This window comes from Bos taurus, chromosome 13, assembly GCF_002263795.3.
Source record: "Bos taurus isolate L1 Dominette 01449 registration number 42190680 breed Hereford chromosome 13, ARS-UCD2.0, whole genome shotgun sequence".
Taxonomy (NCBI): domain Eukaryota; kingdom Metazoa; phylum Chordata; class Mammalia; order Artiodactyla; family Bovidae; genus Bos; species Bos taurus.
This window is the reverse complement of record NC_037340.1, coordinates 51551892-51570887: the sequence shown is the minus strand read 5'-3', so window position 1 is coordinate 51570887 and position 18996 is coordinate 51551892. Positions and strand designations below refer to the sequence as shown.

The 18996-nt window shown below is 40.3% G+C and overlaps 1 protein-coding gene and 1 long non-coding RNA gene across 4 annotated transcripts in view; one reads left to right on the top strand and one right to left on the bottom strand.

The window, feature by feature from the left end:
* The window catches only part of ATRN (attractin), a 186471-nt gene that overhangs the window by 160944 nt on the left and 6531 nt on the right, over positions 1-18996 (top strand). The window contains 3 exon segments of one of the 2 annotated variants that reach the window (NM_173995.3): positions 6695-6773; positions 10266-10373; positions 18575-18689. In NM_173995.3, the coding sequence (NP_776420.1) occupies positions 6695-6773; positions 10266-10373; positions 18575-18689 (302 nt within the window). 2 annotated transcript variants of the gene reach the window in all.
* Positions 4287-17349, bottom strand: LOC132346920 (uncharacterized). 2 transcript variants are annotated; one of them, XR_009496925.1, is made up of 5 exons: positions 16394-17349; positions 16065-16136; positions 8537-8674; positions 5415-5566; positions 4287-4424 (listed from the first exon to the last, which is right to left on the bottom strand). It is a non-coding gene; the product is annotated as an uncharacterized lncRNA (long non-coding RNA). The 2 variants fall into 2 exon arrangements; XR_009496926.1 differs by having other exon boundaries at positions 5472-5566; positions 16394-17348.

Sequence of the window (18996 nt, the reverse complement as noted above, 5' to 3'; positions counted from 1 at the left end):
CTGTCCTTCACTATCTCCCAGAATTCGCTCAGACTCATGTCCATTGAGTCAGTGATGCCATCCAGCCATCTTACCCTCTGTCGCCCCCTTATCCTCCTGCCCTCATTCTTTCCCAGCATCAAGGTCTTTTCCAGTGAGTCAGCTCTTTGTATTAGGTGACCAAAGGATTGGAGCTTCAACTTCAGCATCAGTCCTTCCAAAGAATATTCAGAGTTGATTTCCTTTAGGTTGAGTGGTTTGATCTTGCAGTCCAAGAGACTCTGAAGAGTCTTCTCCAGCACCACAGTTCGAAAGCATCAATTTTTCAGTGCTCAGCCTTCTTCATGGTCCAACTCTCACATCTGTACATGACTAGTGGAAAAACCATAACTTTGACTAGACAGACCTTTGTCAGCAAAGTGATGTCTCTGCTTTTTAATATGCTATGTAGGTTTGTCATAGCTTTTCTTCCAAGGAACAAGCATCTTCTAATTTCATGGCTGCAGTCACCATGATTTTGGAGTCCAAGAAAATAAAGTCTGTCACTGTTGCCATTTTCTCCCATCTGTTTGCCATGAAATGATGGGACCAGATGCCATAATCTTAGTTTTTTGAATGTTGAGTTTTAAGACAGAATTTTCACTCTCCTCTTTCACCTTCATCAAGAGGCTCTTTAGTTCCTCTTCATTTTCTGCCATTAGGGTGGTGTCATCTGCATATCTGAGGTTATTGATATTTCTCCTGGCAATCTTGATTCCAGCTTGTGCTTCATCCAGCCTGGCATTTTGCATGATGTACTCTGCATATAAGTTAAATAAGCAGGGTGACAATATATAGCCTTGATGTACTCTTTTCCCAATTTTGAACCAGTCCATTGTTCCTGCCCAGTTCTAACTATTGCTTCTTGACCCACATAAAGGTTTCTCAAGAGGCAGGTAAGGTGGTCTGGTATTCATCTCTTAAAGAATTTACCAGTTTGTTGTGATACACACAGTCAAAGGCTTTAGCATAATCGATGAAGCAAAAGTACATGTTTTTCTGGAATTCTTTTGGTTTTTCTATGATCCAACAGATGTTGGAAACTTGACCTCTGGTTCCTCTGCCTTTTCTAAATTCAGCTTGTACATCTGGAAGTTCTCGGTTCATGTACTATTGAAGCCTAGCTTGAAGGATTTTGAGCATTACCTTGATAGCATATGAAATGAGAGCAAATATATGGTAGTTTGGACATTCTTTGGCATTGCCTTTCTTTGGGATTGGAATGAAAAGTAACCTTTTGCAGTCCTGTGGCCACTGCTGAGGTTTCCAAATTTGTTGACATATTGAGTGCAACACTTGGACAGCAACACTTAATCATCGTTTAGGATTTGAAGTAACTCAGCTGGAATTCCATCACCTCTACCGGCTTTATTCATAATAGTCCTTCCTAAGGCCCACTGGACTTCACACTCCAGCGTGTTTGGCTCTAGGTTAACCACACCATTGTGTTTATCTGAGTCATTAAGACCTTTTTTGTACAGTTCTTTTGTGTATTCTTGCCACCTCTTCTTAATATCTTATGCTTCTGTTAGGTCCTTACCATTTCTGTCCTTTATTGTGCCTATCTTTGCATGATATGTTCCCTTGGTATCTCTGGTTTTCTTTAAGAGATCTCTAGTTTTTCCCATTCTGTTGTTTTCCTCTTTCTTTGCCCTTAAGAAGGCTTTCTTATCTCTCCTTGCTATTCTCTGGAACTCTACATTCAGATGGATATATCTTTCTTTTTCTCCTTTGCCTTTTTCTTCTCTTCTTTTATCAGCTATTTGTAAGGCTTCCTCAGACAACTATTTCCCTTACTGCATCTCTTTTTCTTGGGAATGGTTTTGATCACTGCCTCCTGTACAATGTTATGAACCTCCGTCCATAGTTCTTCAGGCACTCTGTCTATCAGATCTAATCCCTTGAATCTACTTGTCACTTCTACTGTGTAATTGTAAGGGAATTGATTTAGGTCATACCTGAATGACCTAGTGGTTTTCCCTACTTTCTTCAATTTAAGCCTGAATTTTGCAATAAAGAGCTCATGATCTGAGCCACAGTCAGCTCCAGGTCCTGGTTTTTGTTTTGTTTTGTTTTTCCTGGCTTTGCTGGTTCACAGTTGTGGTATGTGGGATCTAGTTCCCCAGTCAGGGATCAAACCTGGGAATCCTGCATTGGGAGCCCAGAGTCCTAACCGCTGGGCCACAGGGATGTCCCCTCTGGGTCCAATTTTTGCTGACTGTATAGCACTTCTCCATCTTCAGCTGCAAAGAATATAATCAATCTGATTTTGGTATTGAACATCTGGTGATGTCCACATGTAGAGTCATCTTTTGTGTTGTTGGAAGAGGGCGTTGGCTATGATCAGTGCATTCTCTTGGCAGAACTCTGTTAGCCTTTGCTTTGCTTCATTTTGCACTCCTGTTACTCCAGGTATCTCTTGACTTCCTACTTTTGCATTCCTATCCCCTATGTTGAAAAGAACATCTTTTTTTTTTTTTTTGATGTTACTTCTAGAAAGGTCTTGTAGGTCTTCATAGAACCATTTAACTTCAGTTTCTTTGGCATTAGTGGTTGGGGTATAGGGTTGGATTACTGTAATGTTGAATAACCATTCAACATTACAACCTTGGAAACAAACCAAGATCATTCTGTTGTTTTTGAGGTTGCACCCAAGTACTGTATTTCATACTCTCTTGTTGACTGTGAGGGCCACTCCCATTTCTTCTAAGGAATTCTTGCCCACAGCAGTAGATATAATGGTCATCTGGATTAAATGTGCCCATTCCCATCATTTTAGTTCACTGATCCCTAAAATGTCCATGTTCACTCTTGCCATCTCCTGTTTGACCATATCCAATTTACCTTAATTCATGGACCTCACATTCCAGGTTCCTATGCAGTATTGTTCTTTACACCTTCCGACTTCATTTTCACCTCCAGACACATCCGCAGCTGGGTGTTGTTTCCACTTTGGCTCAGCCTTTTCATTCTTTCTGGAGCTATTTTTCTGCTCTTCCCCAGTAGCATATTGGATACCTACTGACCAGGGCGAGGGGTATCTTTCAGTGTAATATCTTTTTGCCTCTTCATACTATTCATGGGGTTCTCATGGCAAGAATGCGAAAGTGGTTTGCCATTCCCTTCTCCGGTGAACCACATTTTGTCAGAAATCTCCATGACATGTCCTTCTTGGGTGGCCCTGCATGGCATGGCTCAGTTTCATTGAGCTAGACAAGGCTGTGATCCAAGTGATCAGTTTGGTTAGTTTTCTGTGATTGTGGCTTTCATTCTATCTGCCCTCTGATGGCTGAGGGTAAGAGGCTTGTGCAGGCTTCCTGATGGGAGGGACTGGCTGTGGGGAAAACTGGGTTTTTCTCTGGTGGGCAGGGCCATGCTCAGTAAATCGTTAATCCAATTTTCTGCTAATAGGTGGGGCTGTGCTCCCTCTCTGTAGTTTGACCTGAAGCAGCCCAATACTAGGGTCTGCAGTCTCTGTGGTAGGGCTGTAGGCTTTATAGTAGGGCTAATGGTGATCTCCTCCAAGAGGACTTACACCAACACGCCCTGCCTCCCAGGACTACTGCTGCCAGTGCCCTGACCCCACGGCAAGCCACTGCTGACCCATTCCGAGGGAGACTCCTAAACATTTACAGGCAAGTCTTATTTAGTCTCTTGTGCAGTCACTGCTCCTTTCCCTTGGATTCTGTTTCACACAGGTTTTGTTTGTGCTGGTGACTGAGACAGTAAAGAATCTTCCTGCAATGCAGGAGACCTGGGTTCGATCCATGGATCAGGAAGATCCCCTGGAGAAGGGAATGGTAACCCACTCCAGGGTTGCTGGCTGGAGAATTCCATGGAGAGAGGATCCTGGTGTGCTGTAATCCATGGGGTCGCAAAGAGTTAGACACAACTGAGCAACTAACACTTTAAAAACTTATATTTGTAAATATATTTAAAATTACAGAAAACCATTGATAAGAGGGACTTCAGAAAGATAAACACTGAGTCACAGCCCCACCTGTACCCAGATTAGTGGTAGGAAAAAAAAGGAGGGTATCAGCAAGTGCCACCTTTTTTGAAATAACTAGTAAATTCTTCATTGTTGTGTTACCCAAGGAGAAACCATGCATGTATCAGCTTTGAAGGATGCTCATTGTCTGTTGGTGTGCCGTTTGTGTCTCAGAAAAGCTGGTACAGGTGGAAGGAACTGGGTTGTTGGTATTTTTAACAGGCCCGCATTGATGACAGACGCTCTCGGGAATAAAGGACACAGACCTTCTGAGCTGTCTGTTTCACAATTCTGTGTTGAGGGTAGTCCAGGAGAGGCCTCTCAGGCCACCCTGGGTTCAGCTGCATCAGCAGCATCTGGAGCAGCTTGCATGTTTCATGTTCTTCCATGTAGGTGGCTGTCTTCTTGTGTTTATCTATTTGAGTAAAAGTAGCAAAAAGCAGGATTATGGGGCGGGGCAGGATTATCCATATAAACCACGAAAGACTAAGAAGGTTAGTCTTCTCAGACTCCTTTACTTCTTCCTGTCATCCCTAACTTCTCAGTGTTGGGGTGCCCTCAAGACACTCTTCTCTATTTGTGTTTATTCCCTTGATGTCCTCATGCAGATTCATTACCCCAAATACCACGTGTATGCTGATGACTCTCAAGCTGTCTCCAGCCCAAACCTGACACCCAGCCCTCAGTTTACATATCAACTCATGACATCTCCCCGTAGCTTTCAGGTAGATGTCTCAGAACTCAGCATGTCTAAAACTTTACTCACCTGTATCTCACACTTTCTCCCCCCAGAATCTTCCCTGAATAGGTTGATGACAAGTTCCTCAGTCCCCACACCCTGACTTTCTCTTTTGTACCCTACATCCAGCCCATCAGGAAATCCTCCTGTCTTGACCTTCATGTCTAGATTCCAAAGTACTTTTCATACCCCTGCTACCATCATCCTGGTTTGAGCCACCCTCATTTCTTACCTAGACTCCTGTTCTTTCTATTTCTGAGTTGCTGCCTTCATGGTCTCCTCAGTATAAATTAAATCATGATACTTCTCTGTTCAAAAATCTTCAGTGGCTCATCTCACTCAGTAAAAGCCAACACCATTATGATGGCTTTAGGGTCCTCATGATCTGCCCTTCTCTTACTTCTATGTCTTTATCCCTGGCATAACTGCCCCCTCCCACTCCAGCCTCCTGAGGTTCCACAAGAAATCCCAGGCACATCCTTGCCTCAGGCTTTGCACTAGCTGATCCCAGTTGCCCAGGCGCATTTCTGCAGACCTTCACAAGCCATCTCCCACACATCCTCCACGTCTTAGCTCACATGTCACCTTCTCAAAAGTTAAGGTCCACCCATTCCGACCATTCTGCTTTAGGGTACCACCAACACTCCTGAACCTCCTTACCCTTACCTTCTTTTTATTTGTGTAGTATTTACTCCTTTCTAACATGCTCTATAATATGCTCACTTTATTTACTGTTTGCCTCCATGGGGAAAGTAGTCCTTTGTTCTGTTCATTGATGTATTCCATGAGCCTAGAACAGGATCTGCCTCAATAAAGTACTGTATAAAAAGAAAAACAGAAACCATCAGAGAGATGGAAGGATCATCAGTGTCAGCACAGCCGAGGGGCCCAACAAGATAGGAGCTGAAGACTCTCCACTGAGTGGTGATCTGGGTGGGGGGTAGAGGTGCTTCTCTTTTGCCAGGGTACCCATTGAAGGGGTTTGGATTATGTGCCTCTCGGGAAAGTGGTGGGCTGAGGAAGGCTTAATTTCTGTTTCTGAAAGGGCAGAAGTTCAGTCCTGTAGCACCTTAGGGGGCCTGTCACCAGCCAACTGGGGCAGCCTGTCTTCAGCAGTTTGCTCTGAAGCTGCCTCTGGAAAGCCAACCGCATCCTGCAAACACAGATCTCAACAAAGAGTACCCGACTGCAGGGGCAGAGAGCCTTGTATCTGCTTGTAACACTGGAACAGTACACTGTACAAATTAATGAGTGAAAATGCCAATTTTTAAATTATTTAAACAGCTACCTAAGAGGTTTATTTGTTAGGCTCATTAGTCCTTTTAATCAGAAGTCAGTCTTTCTCTTTCCTGTCACAGTAGCTTTTGATGAGAGAACATTAAAATCATTTGCAGTTATAAGACCACTGGGACTTAGTCTATCTTAATCTTTAAGAAAGCTGTTGGCTTGAATTTAGTTGTTTTATTTTATTTATAAAGTATGTACTTACTTTGAATACATATTATTACATATAAGTTTATTCTCTATATCTTCCTTATGAAAAGCTGATTGTCACTTTGATAATTAACTTTTCTCATTATTTTAAGCTTTATCGGTAAATTTTTGCTGATTTGATTAAATAGCATGCTTGTTACTGGTTATAATTATGGTAGAATTAGTTTTATTATTTGGATAAGCCATGATATGTCATTCTGATAAAGGCCTGGCAGAAGGTCAGGGCTCTCCTCTGGGAGTGCCTTGTGGAGATAGTATTGTCTACCGGTTGGGTCAGAAAGCTCGTTCTCTTACTTTGTTTCCTTTGAACCAGGACTGGTTGTGATGACTCAGCAGAGAGGAGCTTGGAGTGGGTATTTGGGGGATTGTGTCCCTGCCTGACCTGAGGTGTGGATGACAGCATGCTGATTCTGGGGGCTGGGATAATAACTCAGTACTTTGCTTTCTTACAGTTGTTTCCTCTCTCTGCTCCTGGTGGCTGCTGTGGTTTGGAAGATCAAACAAAGTTGTTGGGCTTCCAGACGTAGAGAGGTAAGCCTCAGTGAATAAAGATTAATGAATCCCTAAAGGAGCTTTTTCCTTCATATTTCCTTTAAGCATGTCAGTTTTAGCTGTGTAGTCATAGAGAGTAATACATGGTCAGTAGACTTCAATTAGTGCTATGTAAGCTATGTTAATTCTGCACCACATGGTTTTAACTTTCTAAAAAGAAGGTTTTAGGATTGTATTGACTCAGTTTTACCCTTTCTCCCAGACCCTGATTCCTTAACTCAGGCTGGAGATCTGAAGGCTTAGTAAAGCACAGCTTTTACAGGAGCCTTTCATGAGAATGAGAATAAAATCAGCCATTTAAGCATCTCAAAAATTTCTCATTATTCAAGGAAAGATAAATGTGTGTCTGATTAAGTATTTGCTTGAGTTTTATTTTTTAGTGTTGATTTATTTCCACAGCTCCATTCCAAAAGTAATATTAATAAGTCAAACAAATATTTATAATTGGCAAGTCAAATAAACTTGATTAAAAATTACAACACAAAAGCTGTTTATTGAAACTTTCACATGTGTTATTACTCTGCCTTTTAGTCATCATGTCTGTTGCATTGTTGCTAAATAGAAGTACACTAATATCTGGATTTTGTGCTCTTTGATCTTCTATATCTACTCATGCTTTTTTCTATATAAAAATTGATCTATAGAAAGATTTAGAGAACAGAAATATCTAGACTCAAAATACCCAAGCACTCAGCACTGTTCATGACATGAACAGTGGGGCCATGACATGGACCATTTCTGACCCATGTAAAGGTATTTTTTTTCGTAGAGGTAATGTTGTATCCTCTTTATGATCATTTTAAAAATTCAGTGGATAACATATTCAGAGGTTTTTTTAATAGCTGTATTACTAAGACATTTTAAAATCTCAACGAATTATGCAACATTCTGAAAAAAATAAGTTATCCAAATGTGTAATAAAGAAGTAAGAAACCACATAAACTAGTACCGGGGAAGGAATCAAAAAATTATTTTGAGAGAGTCAAATTATTACTCTCTCGACAAAGGCTATTAGACACAGGCAGTTTTAATTTGAGATGAGCTTATGGAGATAATAATAGTCTACTCCTCCTTGGGTGTTTATGAGATTTAATTATTTCCAAAAAAATAAATTTCCTTTTTCCAGGGTAAAGGAAAAGATGGGAAACTTAAAAGAATCCTGATTCATTTTATGCATAGAAACCTTGAAACCAAAATTTGAGAAAGGTAGCACCAAAAAGTAAAGACCAGTTGCATAATGACTATAATGTGCAGCTGTCTAGTTTACCGTGTAGTAAAGGGATCATTTCATACCAGAGAACCTACTAGGATATGTTATATCCATGGGTGTAAAAAAAAAAAACAAAACCCTAAATTTTCAGTAGTGGCAAGTAATCATTTAATCATTTATTAATATCAGCACTCATCCTAGTTTAAAAATAAAACTCTTAGTAAACTCAAAAATAATACCTCCTCCACACTGAGAAATAACCAGATAACCAACATTACTCATGATGAAGAAATACTCAAGGTTGTACCCAATAAAATCAAGATAAGTTAGTCATATTAAGAACTGACAGAAAAAAGAAAAAAAAAAAAACCCTGACATTTGAGCATTTCTAAGTTGTAGGCACTGTTCTAAGAGGTTTTATATTAAGGTTTTATATTTGTATAATCCTTACAGCAACCTATAAAATAGTTACTGATACTACTCCTGTTTTATAAATGAAGGAGCCGAGGCTCAGAGAGGCAAAATAACTTACCCATCATCACACAGCTACTTAAAGACACCAAACTATGTTTTGAATTTAAGACTTCTGTCTTCAAAGGCCATGTTCCTTCTAACCATCATGTAGTCCCAGTAGTGACTTAGTTTTGTTCTGGATGTTCTAGACTCTGCACTAAGAGAAAGAAAAATAAGAAGTTTTGTTCCTTTTGGAAAGGGGACAAAATCATTGTTTTCAGATAAGATTATTGAAACATCATAGAAACATATATAAAAATAAAGTTTGTAAAAATAATTGAATAATGTAGAAGACAAACAATCAACTGGAAAATAATCACAACATACATGAAAGAAAATGAGGTGAACACTTAGTAGAAAACAGGTTTCCAAAAAAGAATATGCTAATTACACAGTTGATCAGCCAGTAACTAAGCTTTTACCTTTGTGATTTAAAATTTCTCTGTTACTGTGAACCTGTCCATTCAGAATATATTTCATCTCTTCTAAAATATCATTCATGATTTATCCCTCTCAGAACTGTAGAAGAATGATTTGATATTATTTATAACAACAAAAATAATAGCATCTAATACTGCTTAAGTCATTGCTACATACCAGGCCCTGTTTTAAAGGGCCTTTACTCCCATTATCTCCTGCACTTGTCATAAAGGAACTAGACTGGGAACTGGAAGCAAGTAGGTAGAGTCACTGTCTCACTGTGACTCCACACTTAGCACAGAATCTAGAGGAGGATTATTGTTATATGTATTTGTTGAGTAAATAAACTAATAGCTTTGTGAGATGTAGGCATATGATTATTGATATTTAACAAAATTTTTAATGTTAAAAATACCCTTCTAAAACAGAACATTCTGTTTCTAAAACAGAAATGCCATTCTAAAACATAGCCATGATCTATCCAGCCCAAGATTCTGTCTCTAAAATAGTTTTAAGGAAGTAGTTAAGTAAGGCCTCATTGTCTTCCACAGCATGACCTCAGAGCTTCAGTGACATGCCCAAATCTCTGATATCCCTAATGATATATAATTGACTACACACCATAAGCTAGGCACTAGCTACACACCATAAGCTAGGCACTGTGCTAGGTAAAACATCTCATTTAATCGTACTGATACTTTTATGGGATTAAAACCCCATTTCAGAGAGGAGGGAATGGAGGCCCAGAAATTTTAAATAACTTTTTAACATCACACAGCTGGAAGGAGTTGGAGCAGGGGTTCATATCCAAGCCTACCTGAATCCAGAGCCCTTACTTGTCCCTCTGCTGTGCAAAACTTCATGTTTTTTATGTTTAGTTTATACCACCTCTCTGAATAAAGCTCTCTTTCAGTTCCTAAATACTTTGTAACAAAGGATAGTTTTTGTTGCTGTGTAAGTATTTCGTCCAAGTTTCAGCAGGAAAAAAGAAAGCCTGGCTTTAATCTAGTAATAAAAATATGAGGAAATAGGATAATTTATGTACTTAACAAGCAGGCATCATAGCATTATATCCATCAGTACATTAATGTGTATCTCTAACAGATAAAGAATTTTTCTTTACTATAACAACAATATTGTCATCATAGTCAACAAAATTAAAAAGGTAATGCTTGGTCCATGTCCAGTTTTCCCCAGCTATCTCAGAAATATCATTTTGGAATTAATTTGTTTGAATCAAGGAAGATGAGCTATTTTTAATATGTAGTAGTCTCTAATAAAACCCCCTCAGTACTCTTTGCATTAATGGTTGCCGTATTACTCATCAGCAACTTCTTCGAGAGATGCAGCAGATGGCCAGTCGTCCCTTTGCCTCTGTAAATGTCGCCTTGGAAACAGATGAAGAGCCTCCTGATCTTATTGGGGGGAGTATAAAGGTGAGATTGTATTTCAAAAGTCCCTGTAACTTATCAAACCTCATGCTTCTCAGTGTGAGGAACCAGAGAGGGCAAGAGCCTCATTCTGTTACCTCTTACTTTGTCCTCTCTGTTTCTTCTTAGCAATAAGTCAGCACTGAAACTGTCAGCTATTGTCTTGCTTTCATTTTCCAATATTTGTTTCATGTTGTTAAGCAGTCTTATATTCAGGGAATTTTAAAATTTAAATAACTTGTCTGGTATTCTTTTAAGTTTTATGTGGCATAATACTTGAAAATTTGAAAATAACTGAATTGAACCATTGTCCTTTGTAAGTATTTAGGGGATTTTTTTTAAATGGGGAAAAGTTATAACTGACTGTGAATTCTGTGGAAAATAAAGAATTCTAACACCTCCACCATTATGAAGAAAATAGTAAGACTTTCTTTTTTAACAAAATGATGAAATAGTTCAGATGCCATTAGGAAACAATTATATGTCTATGGAGATATATACACAGACACATATATGTATGTATATGTGTGTGTGTGTATGTGCGCATGTATGTCCTAACATACTTACTGAAGCATTACTGACCTTACAGGAAGTATGTGAGATTTCCAGGGATTGTTTTCCTTTCCTCCTCCAGAAAAGAATAAACCATGAACCCAAACCACAACCATGCATGGTCTAAAGTGGTTCTAGATGGGTAAGATACCATGTCTCTCAGTTGAAGTAGATGTGGATCCTGACTGAGGAAAAATACACCCAATTCAGCCATTCAGGAGTCCCACAGATCAAGACCACAGAATCAGTGGTCACCAAGGACGAATGAGTAAGAATCAGCAGAAACAACAGAATTGACATCTAATGAATATGATATAGCTCTGTATGAAATGTTTAAAGAACTGAAAGATGGAATCATAAAGATGAGGAAGCCATAAGAGTCAAGAATGGCCAAGCAGACCTGAAAAAGAACCAAATGGAACTGTTAGAGAAATGGAAAATACAGTAGTTGAAATTTTTTAAAGACTCAGATTACATGTTAAACAGCACATCAGAGACAAGTGAGGAAAGAGCTTTTGAACTGGAGGATGACTCTGAAGAAATTACACAGAATGTAGAACAAAGAGATGAGAAGATGGAAAAATATGACAGATAATAAGAATATGGAGGATAGAATGAGAAGATCTAACATATATATTACAGTCCCAGAACAAATGAATGGAGGAAAGGCAGTTTTCAAAGAGCTGAGAATTTTCCAGAACTGATGGGAGATACAATTATTCAGACTCTAACAAAATGTAAGCAAGAGTAAGGAAAGAAAGCAGAGGAAAGGTAGGAGAGAAAAGAAAACTACAGTTGGATTTATCCTAGTGAAACTGTGGAACTTCAAAGACAAAGAGAACATCTTAAAATTAGCCAGGACAGAAAAAGATCAGTACAATGTGGAAAAGTTGGAACCCTCGTGTACTGTTGGTGGGAATGAAAATGATGCAGCTACTGTGGGAAACAGTATTTCTCTTCCTCAGAAAAGCAAAAATAGAATTATGTACGATCTAATAATCCCATTTCTCAATATATACCCTGAAGAATTGAAGGCAGAGTTTTGACAATGTATTTGTACACCATGTGCATAGCAGCTTCATTCATAGTAGCTAAAAGCTGGAACCAACCCAGGTGTTCATTGACATAGGAATGGATAAACAGAATATGGTATATACATACAACGGAGCTTCACTCAGCCTTAAAAAGGAAAGAAACTCTGACCCATGTTACATATATGAACATAGATGAACCTTAAAGACATTATGCTAAGTGAAAGAAGCCAGTCACAAAAAGACAAACACTGTATGATTTCACTTATGAGAGCTACCTTGAGTAGTCAAATTCCTAGAAAATAGAATGATGGTTGCCAAGGTCTGGGGAGAGGAAGGAAGGGGGATTTGCAATTTGATGGGTATAAAATTTTAGTTTTCCAAGATGGAGTTTGGGAAATAGATGGTGGTGATGGTTGCACCATATAACACTACTAAAATGTATACCTAAATAATGGTTTAAGATAGGGACTTTCCTGGTGGTCCAGTGGCTAAGACTCCGTGTTCCCAATACAGTGGGCCTGGGTTCCATCCCTTGTCAGGGAACTATAGTAGTCCCTCATGCTGCAACTAAAAATGTGCTTGGTGCAACTAAGAGTTCAATTGGCACAACTAAAAGATCCCGCGTGTTGCAACAAAGACCAAAGATCTTGCTTGCTGCAACTAAGACCTGATGCAGCCAAAGAAAGTGCTTTAAAAAAAAAAATGGTTAAGATAATGCTTTTTATGTTATGTGTATTTTCAGTTCAGTTTCTCAGTTGTGTCTGAGTCTTTGCAACGCCATGGACTGCAGCACACCAGGCTTCCCTGTCCATCACCAACTCCTGGAACTTGCCCAAACTCATGTCCATCGAGTCAGTGGTGCCATCCGACCATTTCATCCTCTGTCGAACCCTTCTCCTCCTGCCTTCAATCTTTCCCAGCATCAGGGTCTTTTCCAATGAGTCAGTTCTTCACATCAGGTGGCCAAATTTTTGGAGCTTCAGCTTCAGCTTCAGCATCAGTCCTTCCAATGAATATTCAGGACTGATTTCCTTTAGGATTGACTGGTTTGATCTCCTTGCAGTCCAAACATCTAGAAAAACATCTATTTCTGTTTTATTGACTACACCAAAGCCTTTGACTGTGTGGATCACAACAAACTGTGGAAAGTACTTAAAGAGATGGGAATACCAGACCACCTGACCTGCCTCCTAAGAAATCTGTATGCAGGTCAAGAAGCAACAGTTAAAACTGGACATGGAACAACAGACTGGTTCCAAATCAGGAAAGGACTACATCAAGGCTCTATATTGTCACCCTGCTTATTTAACTTATATGCAGAGTACATCATGCAAAATGCCAGGCTGGATGAAGCACAAGCTGGAATCAAGATTGCCAGGAGAAATATCAATAACCTCAGATATGCAGATGACACCACTCCTAATGGCAGAAAGTGAAGAACTAAAGAGCCTCTTGATGAAGGTGAAAGAGGAGAGTGAAAAAGTTGGCTTAAAACTCAGCATTCAGAAAACTAAGATCATGGCATCTGGTCCCATCACTTCATGGCAAATAGATAGGGGAAATGATAGAAACAGTGAGAGGCTTGATTTTTGGGGGGGCTCCAAAATCACTGCAGATGGTGACTGCAGCCATGAAATTTAAAGATGCTTGCTCCCTGGAAGAAAAGCTATGACCAACCTAGAAAGCATGTTAAAAAGCAGAGACATTACGTTGCCAACAAAGGCCCATCTAGTCAAAGCTATGGTTTTTCCAGTAGTCATGTATGGATGTGAGAGTTGAACTATAAAGAAAGCTGAGCGCTGAAGAATTGATCCTTTTGAAGTGTGGTGTTGGAGAAGACTCTTGAGAGTCCCTTGGAATGCAAGGAGATCCAACCAGTCAATCCTAAAGGAAATCAGTTCTGAATATTCATTGGAAAGACTGATGGTGAAGCTGAAGCTCCAATACTTTGACCACATGATGCAAAGAACTGACTCATTTGAAGAGACCTTGATGAAGGGTTGAAGGCAGGAGGAGAAGGGGATGACAGAGGATGGGATGGTTGGATGACATCACCGACTCAATGGACTTGAGTTTGAGTAAGCTCTGGCAGTTGGTGATAGACAGGGAAACCTGGTGTTTGCAGTCCCTGGGGTCACAAAGAGTTGGACACAACTGAGCAACTGAACTGAACTCTGCATATAAGTTAAATAAGCAGGGTGACAATATAGAGCCTGACACACTCCTTTCCTGATTTGGAACCAGTCTGTTGTTCCATGTCCAGTTCTAACTGTTGCTTCTTGACCTGCATACAGATTTCTCAGGAGGCAGGTAAGGTGGTCTGGTATTCCCGTCTCTAGGAATTTTCCACAGTTTGTTGTGATCCACACAGTCAAAGGCTTTGGTGTATTCAATAAAGCAGAAGTAGATGTTTTTCTGGAGATCTGTTGCTTTTTTGTTGATCCAAAGGATATTGGCAATTTGACCTCTGATTCCTCTGCCCTTTCTAAATCCAGCTTGAACATCTGGAAGTTTACAGTTCACATACCATTGAAGCCTGGCTTGAAGAATTTTGAGCATTACTTTGCTAGCGTGTGAGATAAGTGCAATCTCACTCATCTTATGCCTTGGAGGCCAGATAGAATGAAAACCACAATCACAGAAAACTAATCTAACTGGTCACATGAGCCACAGCCTTGTCTAACTCAGTGAAACTATGAGCCATGCCATGCATGGACCCCCAAGACAGACAGGTCATGGTGGAGAGTTCTGACAAAATGTGGTCCACTGGAGAAGGGAATGGCAAACCACTTCAGTATTCTTGCCTTGAGAACCCCATAAACAGTATGAAAAGGCAAAAAGGTATGACACTGAAAGATGAACTCCCAGGTTGATAGGTGCCCAATATGCTACTGGAGAAGAGTGGAGAAATAACTCCAGAAAGATTGAAAAGACAGAGCCAAAGAGAGACACCCTCTTCCAACAACACGAGAAGAGTCTACACATGGACATCATCTGATAGTCGATACTGAAATCAGATTGATTATATTCTTTGCAGCCAAAGATGGAGAAGCTCTATTCAGCAAAACAAGACCAGGAGCCGACTGTGGCTCAGATCATGAACTCCTTGTTGCAAAATTCAGACTTAAATTGAAGAAAGTAGGGGAAACCACTAGACCATCCAGGCATAACCTAAATCAAATCCCTTATGACTATACAGTGGAAGTGACAAATAGATTCAAGGAATTAGATCTGATAGACAGAGTGCATGAAGAACTATGGATGGAGGTTTGTGACGTTGTATAGGAGGCAGTGATCAAGACCATCCCCAAGGAAAAGAAATGCAAAAAGACAAAAGGGTTGTCTGAGGCAGCCTTAAAAATAGCTGAGAAGAGAAGCTAAAGGCAAAGGAGAAAAAGAAAGATATACCCATTTGAATGCAGAGTTCCAAAGAATGGCAAGGAGAGATAAGAAAGCCTTCCTCAGAGATCAGTGCAAAATAGAGGAAAGAAATAGAATGGGAAAGACTAGAGATCTCGTCAAGAAAATTAGAGGTACCAAGGGAACATTTCATGCAAAGATGGGCTCGATAAAGGACAGAAATGGTATGGACATAACAGAAGCGGAAGATATTAAGAAGTGGCAAGAATACACAGAAGAACTATACAAAAAAGAGCTTCACTACCCAGATAATCATGATGGTGTGATCACTCATCTAGAGCCAGACATCCTGGAATGTGAAGTCAAGTGGGCCTTAGGAAGCATCACTACGAACAAAGCTAGTGGAGGTGATGGAATTCAGTTGAGCTATTTCAAATTCTAAAAGATGATACTGTGAAAGTGCTGCACTCAATATGCCAGCAAATTTGGAAAACTCAGCAGTCGCCACAGGACTGGAAACAATCAGTTTTCATTCCAATCTTAAAGAAAGGCAATGCCAAAGAATGTTCAAACTACCACACAATTGCACTCATCTCACACACTAGCAAAGTAATGTGTATTTTACCACATTAAAAAATAACTAAGGGGAAAAAGTTTACTACAAAGGAATGACAAAGTGACAGCTGACTTCCCAGACGCTACAAGTATTGAAAGAGAACTGCCAGCCTCAAATAGTGTACCCAGTACCTACCTTTCAAGAACAAGGATAAAATCAAGATGTCTTCAGACTGCAGGGAAAACTGAGTACTTGCCACCAACAAACCTGTATGAAAGAAATATATAAAGGATGTGCTAGAAAGGGGGCCAATTACCCCAGGAGGGTGGAATAAGAAGCAGTAGTGAGTAAATCAGCTGATAAACCTCTGTAAATCTAAGAAAATATTGTCCTGATAAAATAGTGATCATTTGTGGGATTGAGAAGAATAGACGAGCCTTAGTAACACCCCATGTCACTCAGCAGCCTGCAGCACAGCCAGTAAAACACTGTCTTGAATTTCTTGTCAAGAGCCACACACTCACCTTCTGGCCGTTTGTGCTGTGTGTTCTTCATCGGCCTTCTTCATCTTCCAGCATCTTTTAATAATGGGCAGCTGTCTCAGACTCAGTCTTTGGGCCTCTCCTCACATCTTTTACATCTGCACCTTTGGTTATTGCCTTAGTCTGTTCAGGCTGTTAACAACAAAATATCAGAGACTGGGTAGCTTACAAACAATAGAAATTAATTTCTCACAGATCTGGAGCCTGGGAAATCCAAGATCAAGGTACTGGCAGATGAGTGTCTGATGAAGGCTTGCTTTCTGGTTCATAGAAGGCACCTTCTAGCTGTAATTTTTTTTTTTTTTTTTTTGCCATACCACCCAACTTGCACAGAATGTTAGTTCCCCAACCAGGGATTGAACCTGGGCCCTCAGCAGTAAAATACAGAGTCCTAACCACTGAACCATCAGGGAATTCCCTCTAGCTGTAGTTTTACATGGTAGAAGGGGTGAGGGAGCTCTCAGGGTCTCTTTTCTAAGGGCACTAATCCCATTCGTCCTGATCATCTCCCAAAGGACCCACTTCCAAATATTAACATTAGGTGTTAAAATTTAACATGAATTTTGGGAGTACATGAATATTCAGACAATAGCAATCTTTTTATTCGTTGTGGATGTAAACACCCTGAGCTCACCACTCAAACTCTCCTGTGAGTGTCCAACTCATATATCAGGTTGCTGGCTCAGTATTCCCACTTGGATGTCTTAATAAGCATCTGAACAAACTTAACATGTTCAAAACAAGAGACTGTTCCCCACACCTGCTCCTGTGGCATAACTTCCCCAACTCAATATGTTCTAGTTGCTCAGTCCAAAATCATCCTTGACTTGTCCTTGCTCTCATCCTCACTGGACAGCCCATCTATCAGCAAGTCTTTTTTACTTTATCTTCAAAACTATGTCCTGACTCCTGTGCCACCACTTCCACCACTGTTAGCTATCACCTTGATCTAGGCCACTATCATCTCCCACCTGGGTCATAAGTGATTTCACCACTTCAGCCGTTTTACTCATCTAGTCATTTCTCTGTGCTCCAGTTTCTTCAACCAGTTTGAAGAAACTGATGGCATAATTTTGAAGATGGCCCCCAAGATTCCTCTCTCATGTTTGTTCAATCAAACACTACTTCAGATTCTGCTGTGAAGAGATTTTGCAGAAGTAATTAAAGTCTGAGGGTGGACTTCCCTGATTGCAGTGGATAAGAATCCCCTCCCAATGCAGGAACATGGGTTTGATCCCTGATGCAGGAAGATTCCACGTACTGTGGAGCAACTAAGCCCATGAGCCACAATTACTGAAGCCTGCATGCTATAGGGCCTGAGAGCCACAGCTAAATTGTTTTTTTAAAAGTCTGAGGGTAGTTGACATTAATATATAGGGAACACTTTCTCTGACTGGTGGCAGAAGAGGAACCATGAGAAGTACTTGAGCACTGTCACTGGTTTCATGCTGGAGAGACCTTGTGAAGAGGAATATGAGTGGCCTCCAAAAGAAGAATGGCCCTTGGCTAACTGCTAGCCAGGAAATGGGGACTTCACACCTAGAGCCTGGAGGAGCTAGATTCTGCCAGCAACTTGAATGAGTCTTGAAGCTGGTTCTTCCCCAGGGCCTCCTGGTAGGAGTGGAACCCAGCTGATAACTTGAGTTCCACCTTCTGAAGATAAGATCTGAGACCCTCAGAACCTTTGTGAGATAGACTTGAGAATTCTTCCTGAACTGAGTGGGGGCTTCCCTGATAGCTCAGTTGGTAAAGAATCCGCCTGCAATGCAGGAGACCCTGGTTCGATTCCTGGGTCTTGAAGATCTGCTGGAGAAGGGATAGGTTACCCACTCCAATATTCTGACCTGGAGAATTCCATGGACTGTATAGTTCATGGGGTCACAGTCAGACACGACTGAGTGACTTTTACTTTCCAGAACTGATAGAAGACATAAACAGGACCTATATCCCTAAGCAGAGAACCCTACAGAGCTCTCACCCGGACTTCTGACCTAAAAAACTGAGATAATAAATAGGTGCTATTTTAAGCTCCAGAGTTTGTGATTTGTTTGATGTTTCATAACAATAGAAACTAACGAAGGGGTGTCTTTAGAAATCACATGGAGTAAGAAGGTGTTTCTTAGGGAACACCATTTTAGGTCATTCTTTGTTTTCTTCCACCAGACTGTTCCCAAGCCCATTGCCCTGGAGCCGTGTTTTGGCAACAAAGCTGCTGTCCTCTCTGTGTTTGTGAGGCTCCCTCGAGGCCTCGGTGGAATCCCTCCTCCTGGGCAGTCCGGTGAGTAGATGACAATTATTGACAAATGAGGGTTATGTGTTAGATGTGTGAAGACTCCTTCATGTTCATAGGGAACTTGGTTATAAAAGTGATATTGCATTCAGGCAGACCTAGGAAACATTGCAGGTTTGGTTCCAGAAAACTGCAGTAAAGCAAGTATCACAAGGAAGTGAGTCACACGAATTTTTGTTTTCCCAGCATACATCTGTTATGTCTGTATTATACTGTAGTCTGTTGAGATGCAACAGCATTATGTCTAAAAAGACACGGTTCCTCATTCATTTAATTTAAAAATATTACTAAAAAA